At 35.8% G+C, this 17,885-nt stretch overlaps 1 protein-coding gene across 2 annotated transcripts in view; it reads left to right on the top strand.

Moving 5' to 3' along the window:
- KAT6A (lysine acetyltransferase 6A) overlaps positions 1-17,885 on the top strand; it is a 118,124-nt gene that overhangs the window by 47,938 nt on the left and 52,301 nt on the right. The window contains exons 3-6 of one of the 2 annotated variants that reach the window (XM_023736642.1): positions 9,888-9,996; positions 14,093-14,208; positions 14,807-14,888; positions 17,125-17,239. In XM_023736642.1, coding sequence (XP_023592410.1) covers positions 9,888-9,996; positions 14,093-14,208; positions 14,807-14,888; positions 17,125-17,239 — 422 coding nt within the window. Of the gene's footprint in view, positions 1-9,887; positions 9,997-14,092; positions 14,209-14,806; positions 14,889-17,124; positions 17,261-17,885 lie in introns of both variants that reach the window. The other variant, XM_004382079.3, reaches the window with a different exon arrangement.

Below are 17,885 nucleotides of genomic sequence, written 5' to 3'. Positions count from 1 at the left end.
ACAGTTACTACAAATGTTGCCCTATGACAATGGTTAACAATCTCACAACACATCAACAATATCCTTACTCTACTTTGTGTTCCCTATCATCAGCTTAATTTTTTTTTGGGGTGACAACTTATTTCTAAGTTTACAGCACACGATTATCATATATAGGGGGTGCCACAGGAACAGTTAAAGATACAGATTTTCAAGGCTAGGACAAATTGTAATAGTTGCTTCTCACTCTATGAATTTTGACCTGTTACTTGTGAGAAGATACAAAATCTATACCATTAATTCACAAAAGCAAAATAAAAGTATGAATTACAGTAATTATTATAGTTTGACTTAAGCTTTGTGTATGCTCTATAGATATTTTATATTTAAATTAAGGAAGAATGATGTGGTTCATTATTCCTTTATTGCTTAATGCATGTTTGAGTGTTACAGGGAGCCTTATGTGAATTATATACTTCTTTCATACTCTCTTAATATTGATTATCCTAACTTGTCTCACTAATTTCCAGTGGCATTAAAACTTAAGATTTAATTTTGTAGCTTTTAAGAAAGCTACATCTTTATTGCCTGACAGCCTATGAAATGATTCTCATACAGGTTTCTGAAGTTATAAGTCTTAGTTTACAGGTGCATTTTTGTGCTTGAAAATTCTGTTGGTGACTGATTCTAAAATTTATCATGTAATTCAGTCTTGAAAAAACTGGAGATGATTGCATACAACAAAACAGGTTCTTGCTTATTCTTTTATGTCAGTGTTTAAGAACAGAGACAGCGTAGAGTTGGGTTTGAATTCCTCAGAAGATATTAGAAAATGGAGACAATTACAAGTGTATAATGCCTTTTAAAAAATTAAAGGCTCTTTAGGGAGAAAGAAATGAAAATTAAACTTTAAGATGGAAATACTTCAGATGATGTGACCGGATATCTAGAAAACGCGTGGTTTAAGATATTCTGAATGATTGTGTCTAAAAATCTTCTCTCGCATGTTGTAAACCTCAAGTAATAGAGATCATTGGCCAAAATTTTTACTATCCCTGATTTTTAAAAGTTATTTCCAAAAGCTCAAGTCAAAATGTTACTCAGCTGTCTACTTGTTATCAGAGCATCTACTATGTGTTTAGGAGCCCCGGTGGTGCAGTGGTTAAGAGCTTGGCTGCGGCAGTTCAAATCCACTGGCTGCTCCTTGGACACCCTGTGGGGTCAGTTCTACTCTGTCCTATATTGTCGCTATTTGTCGGAATCAGCTTGATGGCAATGGGTTTGATTTTGGTTTACTGTGTTTGCCTCAGTGCTGCCGTCTGGTGATTATTATGGAGATCTCAACATTATGCCTAAAGCAACCTAGAGCAATAGATGACACAAGGTACAATCTAAGTGCTTCCTGCCACAGATTTACCCCTACTTTTGAGAAACTGAATGGAGGTGGGTTGCTGTGGCAGAAGTTTTATGTAGTAATTGATACCATGAAAGCACCTGTGAGATCACTTTGTTTGTAAGCAGTGGAGCATTTATATATTTTAATTACTGTTGAGCTGATACCCAACTCATTTTTTAAATATATACTGTTTTCCTTATTATTTCTAGTACAAGGTAACTCAATTTTTTCAACAGATACTTATTGAATGCCACTATTTGCTAGGCACTGTTTCCAGTACTAGGAGTACAGACAGGCACTCAGTAAGATACACATACACACATACTATATTAATTAGTAAAAAGGCTAGGGGGGGAGAATAAAGCAGGAAAGACAGAAATGAATTATTGTGGTTGGTAGGTTGCTTTGAAATGTTAGATGAGGTAGTTACAGAAAGCCTTACTGAGAAGGTGACTTTTGAATAAAGATCTGAATGATCTGGAGAAGAGCATTTCAAATAGAAGGAAAGCAAATGTGAAGGCCCTGTAACTGGAACATTCTTGATTTGCTGAAGAAAAAGCAAGCAAGGAAGTTGGAGTAGAATGTAGGAGGGAGCAATGGGAGATGAGGTCAGAGAGGTAATATTGTGTGTGCGTGTGTGTGCATGTGTGTGTGTGTGCTCACACGCAGGTGTGCATGGTCACAGATTGCATAGGGCCTTGTAGTTCATTTAACATTTAAGATGGAAGCCATTGTATTGGAGAGTTTTGGGCAGCTGAGTGACATGCTCTGATTTACCATTTAACAGGTTCACTCTGGCTGCTGTGTTTAATGGTGTGTAAAGTCATTTGCTACAAACTTTCTTCTTGTTTTATTAGCTGTAGAAACAGGTTTACTTTGTATAGATCATGGGAACAAGTAAGGTATAAAGACTAATCTGAGACAGACCTGGAAACAGTGATTATATGGCATATTGTCTGTCTCCACAGATTTTGAAAAATTGTATTCACAGATTGTCAGTTGTTTTTATTTTGTCTTTGTCATACAGGGTAATTGATATCAGCTTGTAGAGTTTTATTTGGGAAATAGTTTGACCATCTCTTCTTTCGGTCCTGTTATCACCTTGGTAAATTCAGGCTCAAATCTTAACGGTGAACCTGCTGTAGTTTTAGCCCTGTCCAACTGCTTTTCATGCTTATTAGCATTTTGAGAATGAGAATGGTCTGAAGTTGTAATTTTTTTTTAATGCTCTTATAATACAGTTAGGCATATTCTAAAACATACCACTCTGTACTGATTAGCAGTGCTATTTTATCAACAAATTATAGAAGACCTCATAGGTTTTGCTGTAACCTAGATGATTTATTTTGAACTATTTTTGCTTGTAGCTAATGAGATAAATGACTAACCACTAAAGTACTGTTATTCTTCCTTAAATTGCATCTAAAAAGGAAAAAAAAAGAAAAAAACTCTGATATTATCAACTAGTTAAAATACAATGATTGTTAGTGATCGTATTTCTCTATGTTAGCTGAAAAATTTAGTTTTTCAAGTAGTTAAGAAGCTTACAAAGTGGTGTCAAAGAATGTACATCTTCAGTGGGAAGTATATAGGTTAAAAAAATTATGTTTGCACTGCCATATATTACTGAAAAGTATTTCTATGTAATTTGAGTTTGTTTGGACCATTGCCTTTATTTGACTTAACAAATCACTTTTCAGCCTGTCACATTTTCACACTGTAAATATCGATACTGTTTAAACTTAAATCGTCATTACTGGGAATAATCAGTGAATTGTTTTGTGTGCTGGTAGCCAAGGTCTAAAACTGGTTATCTGATATAGTGCCATAACAATTTAGTTAAGAGTCTACACAGCTCCAAGTAACCAGGCAGTCAGTTTATCTGAATCGCTCCCCCCTCCTCTTCAATGAATAAATTTGAGTGATCTGAATTATTTTGGTTTAGGGTAGATGAAGTCTGGTAATATGAAGCGGTGATCAAATATAAAAGAAATATCGACAGCAGTAAATGTTTCCAACTTACGATGACAGTTTTACTAGGGGTTTTCTTAGATATGATTTTAAATACCATATTCTGCCTTTAGGAACTTTACTATCTACTTGTAGGTGATAAAGACACATTTTTAAAGACATAGATTACTATATAATTGTAATTTTTTAAGACTATATTTCCTATGCTGAAGAACAACAGTAATTTATTTTTCAGACTTTCCCTTTCCTTATCCTTATATGTTTGTTCCTTTAAGCAATAAGATGATTTAAGCGGTAAGATGATCTAATCTGTCCCTAAGAAGTGGAAGCAAATTAACAAAGTACTTTGCTATACTTAATATATGTTAATTATTACGATAACCTAGTGTGAATTATGGTACTACTCCCTCTCAGCCCTGTAGCTTTTTATCATTTTCCAACTCCTCGGTCACTACAGGTTACACAGCATTTTGGCTTGTGACTCTTTATCTGACCAGCTTTGTTCCTTTTTTAATCAGAGTGCTGAAGTCATAGGATGTGCTTTATATGTAAAGTTGGTACTCTGACTTGTCACTAGTAGATCATTACAGTGAATTGTGCCCCCTAGTGGAGCTACTTTTCCATATTCCCAGCCCTGTTTTAAAAAGGGGTAGTGATGGTGACAGACCCAGGAAGAGGAGTTGACACGTTTCTTGATCTTCACTGCCTCTAAGATGATTATTGTTCCTCATTGAACAAATCCTGCTATGAAGTTAGCTCTTCCTGTCTACTAATACCATGACCTCTGTTTTTTGCTGTCATTTACCAATATTCTTTTCTCTGAAATTTATCTTTGTAGGTTTCTTTATTATCTTGAGCAGTCATCATTTTTGCTGACTTGAACATGTTTATGTGATTTTTTAAAATCATGCTTTCCCAACTTGTTGACTTTCTAACTCCATTGTCTTCATTTTCACTTTTTTATATCACTCCACTAGAATATAAGCTCCATGAGATTGGGGCTTTGTCTGCCTTGTTTGCCACTGTAACCTCAGTGTCTAGAACAGTGCTTGCTAAATATTAAAGAATTTATGCACATTTGCCATTTGGGGTTCCCGTCATTATCTAAAGCTTCATGCTTAGGAAATCACAAATTCTGAAGTTCCTTTGCTGACCACAATCTTCAGTCCTTCTACTTTTCCAGACCTTTCACTTTCTACTAAACCTTTATTTCAGTTTTATCAGGCTTCTTATGGTATCATAACTCCTTATACTTCCAGTGTGTCAGCCTTTTCCTGCTTATGATACTGAGGCTCAACTTTGTGGTCCACCATTTTAAAAATGCTTGCATTTGTGCTCTAGTGATTCCCACCCCTTGACTTATTTTCAGCTCTGTTTTTGTCAGTTCAAGGCTTCAGAGGTGCTTAGGAAAGTTGTATACCCATTTTGATTGGATCCAGTACAAATGGATTCTTTCCGATATTAGCTTCATGGTTAGAGATGATGTGACAGTTTTATTATCCTTTACTAATTGATTCCCTGTCACCTTTCCTTCAGAGACTTCCAGATCTTTTCTTCTCTCCAGATATGCCCAAACCTATACCCATTTACTTCTCTTTTAGCAAGTGACATTGTCTTCTATTTTAGTGGAAAGGTGGAGGCCATTTTGCAGGGACTCTAGTTTTTCTCGCTTGTATTTCTGAATTTATTCTCTATAATCATACTTTTCTGATTCCATCTTGACTGAAGAATGTGTGCCCACCTTTCATTTCAGTAGAGGGTGTTTTCGTTATTTCTGCTTTTGGACCCAAATCTCAGTTTCCTCAGTGATTTTATCTCTTTCTGATTATCTAGCCTGTCCCTACCCTACTTTTTGTAGGTGACTTTATTTGCTGTTTTCCAGAGGCTATCAGAAATGAGCACCTTCATCTACTTCCCATCCCCCCTTTGACACCTACAAACAATATACATATACACTACCCCATATATCATATAAGCCAGGACTTATACCATGCTTTAGAATCCATTCTCTTTTCCAGATCAGTGCTATCCAATAGAACTTCTTTAATGATGGAATTATTCTATATTTGCTCTCTCCAGTACTGTAGTCACTAGCCACATGTGGCTATTGAGTGCTTGAAATGTAGTTAGTGTGACTGAGGAATTGCATTTAACATTTTATTTAATTTTAATTTTAATGGCCACATGTGACTAGTAGCTGCCATATTGAACAGAGCATCTCTGGGCCTTACTATACGACATATTCCTGCTATTTTGTGTTTCCTGAATCTCTTTGACCACCTGCTTTTGTCTTCATATTTCAATAGATTTAGTCTTTCACCTCTTAAACACCTAGAACATGTCAAAACCCTTTACCATCTCTCTTTAGCTATCTCCTACCTAATCTTCATCCCTTTGCAGCATTTTGTTGTCTCCTGTGACTTCAGTTCTTATCCTGTCACTGAAAACAGCTCGGTGAGGTCTGCAGTTATCAGTTGCAGAACCAGTAGATGCTTTTATCTTCCTATCATTTGATTTTTGATTGCTTTCTGCTTCTTGAAATTCTTGTGTCACTCTTCCTTTTTGTTTTGGTTTCCTTTTTTTCTCTGATGCTCCTAAATGTTGGTATTTCTTGATCTCAGACATCATCTCATTCTTCCCCTACCCTCTCCCCTTACTCTCTACCCTTTCCTAGCCATTCTGCCCCACCTTGTTACTGGTGCTGTCACTTATAACCTATATATTGGTGTCTTTTAAATCTATCTAGCATATTCTGTCTCCTAAGTTCCAAACTCCAATATCCAAATCACCGCTGGTATTTATTCAGAATATTCCAAAGGTATCACAGTCCTACTCCACATTTGGTTATTTATTTAACTTTAACTTTCTAATTGAAATATAGGAAAGTGCACAGATTGTAAGTGTACACCTTAATTATTACATAATTAAAATCCTTGAAACCATCTAGGTCAAGATAAACATTACCAGCACTCCAGAAGTCTCTTCCCAATTCACTGTATCTTCCCTTCTAATCCCTCTCCTCACTTATAACAACTTAAAAGTGTTTTTGAACTTTATATATAAATGAAATTGTATATATTCTTTTGTGTCTGTTCTTTTATTCAGTGGTGTTTATGATATTCATCAATATTGACTGTAATTTGTTTACCTTCATTGCTTTTTAATATTCCATTGTATGGATATTACACGGTTTATATGTTTGACCATTGCAAGTTATTTGGATAAATTTTGTTTGAGGGTTATTATGAACATCCATGTGTGTGTTTTATTGTATATATGTGTGTGCACTTCACTTGGTTATATACCTAGGAATGGAATAGCTGGATCATATGGTATGCATATGTCCAATTTTAGTAGATAATGTCAAATAGTGTCCAAAGTGGTTTTGTCAGTTTATGTTCCTGACAGCAGTATTTGAGAGTTCTTATTCTACTTTCTTATTAACAATTAGTATTGCCAGTCTTCATAATTTTGGCCTTTCTTGAAGATCCATTTCCTTGATGACTCATGAGGTTGAGTATCTTTTCTTATGCTTATTGGCCATTCATGTATTATCCAGGTATTTTCAGTTGTGAAGGGTCTGTTGAAGTCGTTTGCCTACTTTTTTATGAGATTGTCTATCTTTTCCTTTCTGACATGTAGGAGTTCTTTATATATTCTGGGTAGGAACCATTTGTTGGTTAAATATGTTAGTAGTAGTTCTGTTTTGTGGCTTGCCTTTTCATTTCTTAGAATTTTCTTCCTAGTCTTCCATCTTCGTTACTGTACCCACTTTCCCATTCCCTCTTCCCCACCTGGTCCCAAATCAATTAGCTATCAGGTCCTGCCAGTTCTGTCTTTTAAATATCTTTTATCTATATTTTCTCCAATTTTTTTGCCACTGCTTTGATACCCAGACTCACTGCTGTTGAGTTGATTCAGACTCATAGTGACCCCAGAGGGTTTGCAAGCCTGTAAATCTTTATGGGAGCAGATTGCCACATCTTCTCTCGCGGAGCAGCTGGTGTGTTTGAACTGCCAACCTTTTGGTTAGCAGCTGAGTGCTTTAACCACTGCACCACCAGGACTCCTTCTGCTTTAATACAGGCCCTCATTATTCATGGCCTGGGTTATAGATCATATCCGTTTGAATCTATTTTCAACTGCTATAGAGTAACTCTTCTAAAATATTAAATCTTGGTCATGTTACTCCACTGCTTAAAATCATCCAGTTGTAACTTTGAGTCTACAGTATAAAGCCAAAACCTTATAACCTGACTTCTGCAGTCTTTCCAGGCCTTCTTGAGAGTTTCCTTCACGTTTGCGCTCCTGGATGTATTCTCTTCTGACTCTCCTGGTTATTTTTCATATTCCTTTTAGAAAAAACTATATAATAGGTGTTGTCGTTAGGTGCCGTCAAGTCGGTTCCAACCCATAGCGACCCTGTGTACAACAGAATGAAACACTTCTTGGTCCTGTGCCATCTTCACAGTCCTTGTTATGCTTGAGCCGATTGTTGCAGCCACTGTGTCAGTCTGTCTCATTGAGGGTCGTCTTCTTTTTTGCTGACCCTCTACTTTACCAAGCATGATGTCCTTCTCCAGGGACTGATCCCTTCTGATAACTTACCCTTGCTTCTAAGGAGCATTCTGGCTGTTATAATATTCTCTACTGCAGCTAAATTATTAAGACAACTTCCCACTGTTCATCTCTTATTTAATCTCTCTGTTGAGCACTACTGCTACCTTGTTTGTGTTGGACGTTTCCATATTGATGTTCCACCCAAGCTCTCATTAATCAGTTTTTCTGTGCAGGCTTTTCTAGTCAAATATTCGTGTTCTGACGTTGGCTCTCTTCCTTCCACCTGTTCTCCATGGGAGAGCTCATCAACTCTGATGGCATTAGTGCTATTTTGTACACATATGACTTTAAGATTTTTATCTCCAGACCAGTCTCTATTTTGAACTCCAAATCATTGTATCATGATGCCTCATGGGAATCGCTACGTGCATGTTCCATAGGCACTTCAAGCTCAGTAAGTCCACAGCTAAGCTCATTACCCACCTCCCAACCCAAATCTATATTTTCTAACTCTCTTAATACCCCTAGCTGGTAGGCCTGTCTGTCATATGCCTCTGTAAGAGCTTGATTCAAATGATGCTTCTGTGAAGCCTTTCCCTGACACCCTTTCCCCCCAGTTATTTACTTCCTCCTTTATTTCCCATTGTAATAGTTCTATCATAGTACTTACAGACATTTTATTGTGCTTTATCTTTTCTCTCCATTCGACTGTAAGCACCTTGCAGGTTTTGTATCTCCATCCTGCACAATTCCTACCATAAATACTTGAGAGTTGACTTAGTACCTCCAACTAAACACATATAAAATTGAATTCACTATCTCTTTTGCTTTCCTCGTAATCTTTAAAATGACTTGTTTCTCTTTCACAATTGTCATCACCGTACTTTCAGTTACCTTAGTCATTTGACTCATTACCTTTTCTACTACTCCCTCAGCTAGTTGGTTTCTAAGTCCACAGCTGTTTCTTCTTTCCATTTCTTTAGCTTTTGTTCAGGTTCTTATCTTGTCTTTGCTAGACAGTTGTAATTGGTGTTTAAATGTTCTGCCTATCTTTAAGCTTTTCCGCATTTGTCTCTGATACTGCTGCTGGAATTATTCCCCTCAAATATGGATGGTCATCTCCTTGTTCAGAAACCTTCTATTGCTCTTCTTTGCCGGCAGGATAAAGTCTAACTTTCTACAAGGCATTCAGTGGCATGAATTGACTTAGCTTCTTTGTCTTCTTTTTTCTTCTCATCACAGAAGCCATATCCGTTAAGTATTGGCTTTAGCAGACTACACACTTAAGTTCATCCTGCTTATGCTACCTGTATCACCCTTGACTCCATCCCTCTTACAGGGAGGCCATGCTATAAACGAACATAGACACTTGGGTTTAAATTCTGCTTCTAAGATATATTATCTGAGTTGTCCTGGGACAAGCTTCTTAAGATCCCTTAACATAGTACTGGCACTTAGTACATGTTGTCTTCCTCTTTCAACCCTTCCCTTCCTCCAAACCACAACTGGAATTTATCTCTCTCACGTCTGCAGAGCACTGACTGTATCTATCTTATAGCACTTAATGCCTTATGCATTACATTATGTTAATCTGCATATATCTTTTCACTTTCCTACTAGATTGCATGCCTCTTAAGTGGTGTTATATCTTCTTGTACTTAATTCAGTTGAATTTTTCAATCTTAGGTGAAGGATTTGCTTTATTTAATCCATATTGTGTCATTTAGTTTCTAAGCGACCAAAATGATTGGGATATGATTTTTTGGTGTAAAGTTGTCACCACAAAGACCAGTTGAAAAGGCCCGATGAGAGCAGGCTTTGTAAAAATTCACCTATGTAGTTGGAATTAGAGTGATAGAGTTGTCTTAAAGTTACATATAACTGTCTTAGGAATTTAAACTTAAAATTTTATGTCTTTGTATTAATACTTAAAAAACAAAAAAAGCATTAGTACCTAAGTGAATTGTGTTTTTCTTTACAGCCGGTTGCTGAACCAATCCCCATCTGTAGTTTCTGTCTTGGTACAAAAGAACAAAACCGAGATAAGAAGCCAGAGGAACTCATCTCCTGTGCTGATTGTGGCAACAGTGGTATGTGATTCCTGATTCCCCATGTATTCCTTCTAAACCTTGTTATGAAGCAAGAGGAAAGTATGTTTAACTGCGTTTGTATCCTCAGTTGTTATGAAATAAATATTTTAAGTTGATTCTTGTTTTAGGTAACTGGGAGGAGCTTCTAGACGAGAGGGATTTGAGTATGTAACTTACACACTTTTTTTTTTTTTTAACTTTCTGTAGACTTATTTTTTGCTGTTGATCTTTATATTTCACTATCAAACATCTGCTGAAATCACAGCAATCAGTTTGAAATTATTGCTGGTTTCTTTAATAATCACTACTTATCTTTCTTGATTTCTGCCTCAGGCTTGATGACTAGAACCAGGACGATAACAGATTTGTTTTTCTTGATGTAAACGTACATACATCACACAGGGAAGTAGAATGTTGACACTGCAATTTAGTGAGCAGTGTGAAAATTCTGGGCCCTAAGAAAGATTTTTGCAAGAAGTCTTCAGTTTTGTCAGTTCCAAAAGTATTCTTGCTTTACATTTTAAGAACTCAAAAGGCTTTGCAGGGAGGCCTTAATAAATCAGCATTATCTTTGATCATTGGGTTAATTTTCAATGTTTCATATCAGTAACAATCAGAATTTAGTGCAGAAAACAGAAACCACACTAAATACTTCAGGTGGAAAGGAATTTAGTACTGGAGTTAGGCATTTGTATTGTTTATTGATGGAAGGGCTGAAGAAGCAGACTCTAGGCTGGGCTTCAAGGACTGACTCCTGGAACACTGCAGAACTGACCCACCCAGGGAAGTCACTATGTCTGCCTCCATCTGGGAGAGTTGGAAGCAGGAGGCCACTGTAGAATTATTGAGTTCAGTATACACTGTTGTAGCTGGATACTGAGATGCTGAATCTGGCCATAATCACAGCTGCCACTGGATGGCTGTGAAGGTGAAGAGTCGGTACTAGCATTTCTATGACTGCTTATCATTAGAAAATAGTCATTACTGGGAGGAAGATGGTCTTTACTTCATTTCTGCCTTTTACATGTCATACGAATACATCCAGTTGTAGAACTTAATTCATATCAAGAGCTTAGCTGAAAAAAGGAGTCTAGGAAGTATAGTTTTTAGCTTTTCAGTTTTTATGCATAGGAGGCATTAGGATATAGGACTAGGTCAAGCAAGGATGGCAAGACTATGTCTCATATACTTTGGACATGTTATCAGGAGGGACCAGTCCCTGGAGAAGGAAGTCATGCTTGGTAAAGTAGAGGGCCAGCAAAAAAGAAGAGGACCCTCAACAAGATGGATTCACACAGTGGCTGCAACAGTGGGCTCAAGCATAATGATTGTGCGGATGGTGCAGGACAGGGCAGTGTTTCATTCTGTTGTACATAGGGTCACTATGAGTCAGAAGTGACTGGATGGCGCCTAACGACAACAGGACTAGATCTTGAGTGCTGGTTGACCATATGAGCATAATATCACAAACCAAAATGAACTCTGAATGAATTTCACAGTTAAAATAAACCATAAAATCATAAAAGATTAGATAAAAATATAGTGGCATATCATACAATGCAGTACTTTCCAAGCTATTTTCCCAAATGAAATCTTACAGGAACTCAAATATACAAAACCAATAAAAATGAACTTGTCCTAGGTGCAGTGGGAATGAAATGGGGATGGGGTGGGGGGAGGGCTTATAGCCGTGCCTCCTGGAAGCATTATATCTGAGGTAGCCTTTGAGTCTCTCAAAACTAGGGAAGAGCATGATTTGAAAATCACTACTGTACAGAGAACTTTTTATGATCTGAAATAGTTGAATAAATGACTATTAGTTATCTATTGTTACAGAAATAAATTACTTCAAAACTTAGCAGTTTAAAGCAATAACAAACATTTTTTATTTCATACTGTTTCTGTGGGTCCTGAATTTGGGAGTGGCTTACCTAGGAGTTTTTGATTTAAGATCTTTCATGAGATTGCAGCCAAGATTTCAACTGGTGCTGCAGTCATATGAAGCCTTCCATAATGGCTCACTCACATGGCCAGCAAGTTGATGCTGCCTATTGACAGGAGGTGTCAGTTCTTTGCCACATGGACCTCCCCTGGGGCTGTATGACAGCTGGCTTCCCTGGAGCGACTGTCCAAGAGAGAGCAAGGGGGAAGCCTCAGTATCTTCTGTGACCTAGCCTTAGAAGTCACATTCTGTCATTTCACCAGTATTCTTTTGGTTACACAGGTCAGCCTTATTCACTGTGGGAGGGGACTACACACAGGTGTGAATACCAGGAGGCAAGAATCATGAGAAGGCAACTTTGAGGCTGGCTATTACAATAACCAAGGAAGAAAAAGCATGTAGTCAAGTATATGAAAGTTAAGATATTTTCTCAATTAGAAGCTAACATACCCAGACTAAAAAGAGTAAGAATACTTTGGGGAAAATAATTGCATTAAAATGTGGCAAAGGGACAAAAGCTCTATAAGTATAAATAGCGTGTTTATATTTCTAAGTATGAAGGGGACAGAGCCTATGAACAAGCAGCTTATATGAGAGAAAATTATGAAAAAAATATTCTACCCACGTAATAATAGGAATGTATGCCAGAACAGCAGTGAAGTATTGTCTTACAGCTTTTAAAAAAAAATAATTTAGTATTTTTGTTGTTATTGTTGAGAATATACACAGCAAAACAATCCTATGTCCTTTATAATAATGAAAACTGAAAGCTGAGAGAGCCCAAACCTAGAGCTGATAAAATGATGGTAAAACCTTTGTGCCTTACTGGTGGCACTGGATATTGCATCATGCTTTTTGGTCTGGTAGTGCACATCAACCTGTAGCTATAAAAATGTTTATTTCATTTTACACACCAACATCACTTTCAGGACTGCAAAGAAGTTAATTTAAAAGAAGGAAAGGATTTATAAGCATGAAATGATTCATTTTAGTGTTCTGTCTCTAAGTATTATAGGTAAGTTTAAGTATTTAAAATAGGAAATGATCAAATAGGTTATGGTTTATCAACTCAGTGGAATATAATCAGTTTAAGGAATATAAATAAAAAATTCATATAAGAAAAGCAAAACAAAATTATATACACATTATAATTATCACCATGCAAGTGCTTTCTACTAGTTTAAAAGGAAAAGTGGAACATGAAAATGGCTATTATTCTGGAGTGATGGAATTATGGATAAGATTTTCACACCTCCTATCCTATTTTCCTTTAATGTTAGTGATCTTTTGATGTTAAACTTCAGAAAGAAAAACTTGTTACCATAGTGAAACAGAAAATTCTTTAGGAAAGAAAAGAGAGAAGATAATTTTACCAGCCCTTTTTCTCATTAAAGAAAAATAAACATAACTAACTTTTAGAGGAAGACAGATTTTTTCAGTATTGAGGGAAATTGGCTCTTGATTTATGTTCTCTGCTGCCCTACATTCTGAGAATCAAATTGATAATAAATCGTGGAAAGAGAGAAGCGTTTTCTCTGATGCTATCAATTATTGCCGCAATAGAAATAGTGTGTGTGGTTTTAGTTTTAGGTTGAGTGCCTTAAATCATGAGCAAATAACTCACTTTAAATGATGGAATTTTTGTTATGTAATTGTAAAAGTAACACACACACACAAAAAGCAATACATGTTATGATTTTAAAAATGAAAATGAAGTGTGTAAAGTGAAACGTAAAATCCTTCTCCTTTAAAATAGAGCTATATATTTTCTAGGATGTTACCACTGTTAACAGTTTTTTGTGTGTCTTTCCAGAAATGGCCTGGGCACATTATATTTTCATATACATACATGTGTATGCATGTGCCAATATATCATACTTTAATGCAAGCTTAGTAAAAGTATGGAGTTTGTCAGGTTTTTTTCTAATCAGATTTTGAGGATGGTTTCTAAATTCTGTTTAGCATTAATAAAACTAAATTGAGGTACCAAGTCCTCATCTGAGATTCATGGCAAGCTTCTAGAAACAGCTTTTTTTATTTGATAAGTATTTTGTATTTAAGATAATTGTCTTTTTCTACATCATTTCTTTAGTACAGTTAAAAAATCATTTTTGACTGTTTCATTTGTGATTTTTTTTCTTCCCCTCTTAATAGGTCATCCATCCTGTTTAAAATTTTCCCCTGAACTAACGGTTAGAGTGAAGGCCTTACGGTGGCAGTGCATTGAGTGTAAAACGTGCAGCTCCTGTCGCGATCAAGGCAAAAATGCAGTGAGTATCTTCTGTTGTGAGTATTTCACTTAGAAGTAAAACATGCAACTGGTATTCCCATGTAAGTATAGTTGGTTATTTTTTGGTCACTTGGTCCAGTAGAATTTAGAACAGTAGCCTCTTTAAATTACATATAATTGGTTTAGAATACGTGCTCATTTTAGATGTGGGTTATTTCTAGGTCATTTGTAAAGGACCCTAATTATATAGTAAATTTGAAGGGAGACTAAGCTACTGTAAAGAAATAATCCTCAATTTTTTTGAGCAGTGGAAGACATTCATTTAGTGGTGGTCAGTATATTAATCACAAATTGTTCTTTTCTCATTTTTATTAAAAGAGATCAGGGTTAAGCTTATTTCTGGTTACTAGATCAACTTTCAATTAATGAAACTATAGTTCTTAATAAAAGATTGGATAAAACAAAACTTTTTGCCAACTTGTACTCTTCATTTGCTTAACTAATACAAATTCAGGAAACTTTTATGGAAGCTCATCTCCTTTTTGAGGTCTTTGAAGCTTCCTGGGGTTTTTGAAGTTGTAGTACTGAGTGTTTCTGTCTCATAAGGTTAATCAGAACTGCCCTTTCCTTTCCTCCAGGATAACATGCTCTTTTGTGATTCATGCGACCGAGGATTTCACATGGAGTGTTGTGATCCACCACTTACCCGGATGCCAAAAGGTGAGAAATATTTTCTGAAATCAGTCTGAGAATATAAAGGGACATGTTAATGAAAGCATTTTATCTCCCGTGTTAGAATGGTAGAACAGTTTAGATCTATTTTTGGGGTTGTATATGTAGGAAGACTGTTGCCACCTTAAACGTGGAGATAGTTTTTCTGTTAAGCATCGTAGCATTCTTATATGGTTTGAATTTAGTATTATTTTCCTCTATTTTCAATATTTAAGAATCCATAGAGGATGAAGTACCTCATTTATAAATGCTTGCTAATCCTCTACTAGAGTACAGAATACTTACCTTATGTAATATCTTGAAGTATCTCTTTCTTTAAATGAGGAAATGAAATTGTATTAGGTCATATTGATTATATTACTGTTCATCACCAACAGACCTGTAGATTCTCTGGCTTATTCTGTTACTTTTTTAAAATAACTTTTTATAAAGCCATTTTATATTATAATTTGTGTACAAATAAAGTACACAAATCATACAGTATAGCTCGATGGATGTTACTCTGCTTCTGTGGACTCCTGCTGTTAGGAAGGTATTTAGTTGGGATATAATTGCTTTTTGGAAGAGCCTTTAGATTGGATTTCATGGAGTAGCATTTTATCATATGCCTATAGTTTAAAAAAAAAAAATCCAGTTAGTCACCCATTTTGTCTTATTACAAATTCCATTTTCAGTTGTGATTTTATTATTTATAGGTTTCTTAAGTATAATGCCTATAGGATATTTGATAATGTCTGTTTGATTTGAGAAGGCTCTCTTGTTGGTGGAAAAGGACTCAACCTTAGGTTATAGTCAAGTTGTTCTACTGTAGGATCTTACTTGAGGTCCTCTTACGCCATTCTATTTATTGTTACTTTTGGAAAGCTCTTAAATTTTATGTATTGGAAGAATAAATACTCTCCTTTTCCTCCCTCTTCAGTTTATTTGAAGTCTGATTGATAGACCTTCAGAGAATCCTTGAAGAGTAGAAAAATTTTCTTAGGGCTTCTTCCTGTATATTTAACTTCCACAAAATAAGTTTTATAGCACCTTAGAGCAAGGATTTTTAAAATTTAATTTTCTTTTAAAAAACTTTTAACTTTGGTCTGATATGATTAATGAATCTATAGACCTTATTTCAATTTCTCACTAATGCCACTCCTCCCTTTTTTTTGGGTCCAGGATTCAATCTAGGATCTCACGTTGCATTTAGTTGTTATATTTCCTTAGATTCCTCTGGTCTGTTGTAATTTCTCAGACTTTATCTTTCCTGACTTTGACACTTTTAGATAATACTGGTTAGTTATTTTGTAGACAGTCCTTCAATTTGGGTTTCTCTCTTGCTTCTTATGATTAGACTGAAATTAGGAATTTTGACAAATGCACCACAGAATTGCTAACGTGCATCAGTGCAGAGAGTATGTGATAGTGACGTGTCTTATTATTGGTAGTGTTAACTTTGATCACTTGATTATAGTGGAGAAACCTGACAGACACCTTAAAGTTATTCTTTTTTCTTATTGTCCACTAACTTTAGCATTCATCAGTGATTCATGCCTGCAGCAGTTATTAGTGTGGTGTTTGCACGATGGATTTCATAATGGATGGGTTTTCTATTTTCATCATTCCTTCTACATTTATTAAATTGGAATTCTGCTGTAAGAAAGAGCTATCCTCTTTTCCTTATTCATTCATTCATTCAATTATTTATTTCATTGTGGACTTGCGGATACTTATTCTATGGGTGATAATTTATTATAATTTACTGGTATGATAATTTATTTTTGTTGCTCAATTGTCTCCTTCAAGTTGACTTCTGTGTCTTTTTGACATGCCTCCATCGTTTTTTGAGCACTTATTTTTTGGCACCACAAGATGTTCCAGGTTATCTTATGTTTTCCCTATCCCAGTCCTTTAATCAGCCGGTACTCTATGGAAATCTTGCTTTTTTTCCTGTAGGATGCCATTTAGAAACTAATATCTGGGCAGTAGATGTAGAACAGGGATTTCTAGTTGAGGATCATTGGACTTCATCCACGTGTGGGCTTCAGGATGTATGTGAACCCTTTCCAGTTGTTTGTAGAATTTTGTGTTTGTGTGTTTTTTTGTTTATTTTCTGGGGGACTTTCATCATTTTCAAATGAGAGTCTTCGATCTAAAAGAGTTTAAGAACTCGTGGCTTAGTATCTGAAATCTTTCAGTGTATGTCTATGGTGCTTTTATGTGGAATTTTATGTCTTTATAGGCATGTGGATATGTCAAATATGTCGACCTAGGAAAAAAGGACGAAAACTTCTACAAAAGAAGGCAGCACAGATAAAACGGCGCTATGCTAATCCAATAGGACGTCCAAAAAACAGGTTAAAGAAACAAAACACGGTGTAAGTTGTACTTGTGGCAAGGTGAGGGGAGAAAAGGATAGGGTCTTCTCTCTAGTGTAGGATTCACTTGTCTTTATTGAAAAAAAAATCCATTGTTATAAGTAGCAATTTTATACAATAATAGCTAAATTGAGCTGTTAATGCTTTACATATGTTGAAACACTTAATTTTCCCAGCAACCCAATGAAGTGTAGGTACTGTTGTTACCTCTGTTTTTCAGAGGAGGAAAATAAGGCATAGGAAGATTAGCTTATGTGAGGTGAACTGGGATTAAAACCTAGGTAGTCTGGCACCAAAGTCTGGCGTTTAACCTTGCCTTATATTGCTTATCTTACATAAAAAGTAGGAAATAAAAATTAGTGTTATTCACAGATTTCTCTCCTATTTTAGTCTCACTTGTTTATTTCCATTAGCTAATTACTGCATAGCTTCTTTCTGTTGAGGTGATAGCTAAGTCCCATTTCTGTATTCTCTTCATGTAAAATAATTTTCTTTTATTAGCAGAAATCAGGAATATAGTGTTTCATCTATTAGCAAAAATCAGGAATGTAACTGCCACTTGTGAATTAGGAGATTGAGCTATGTTTGAAGGAAGTGGGACAAGATTCAGTAGTTAATACTGTCT

The sequence above is a fragment of the Trichechus manatus genome, unplaced genomic scaffold, assembly GCF_000243295.1.
Source record: "Trichechus manatus latirostris isolate Lorelei unplaced genomic scaffold, TriManLat1.0 scaffold00090, whole genome shotgun sequence".
In the NCBI taxonomy this organism is placed as follows: domain Eukaryota; kingdom Metazoa; phylum Chordata; class Mammalia; order Sirenia; family Trichechidae; genus Trichechus; species Trichechus manatus.
Note: the sequence above shows the minus strand (reverse complement) of the source record. Positions and strands in the feature narration are given on the sequence as shown.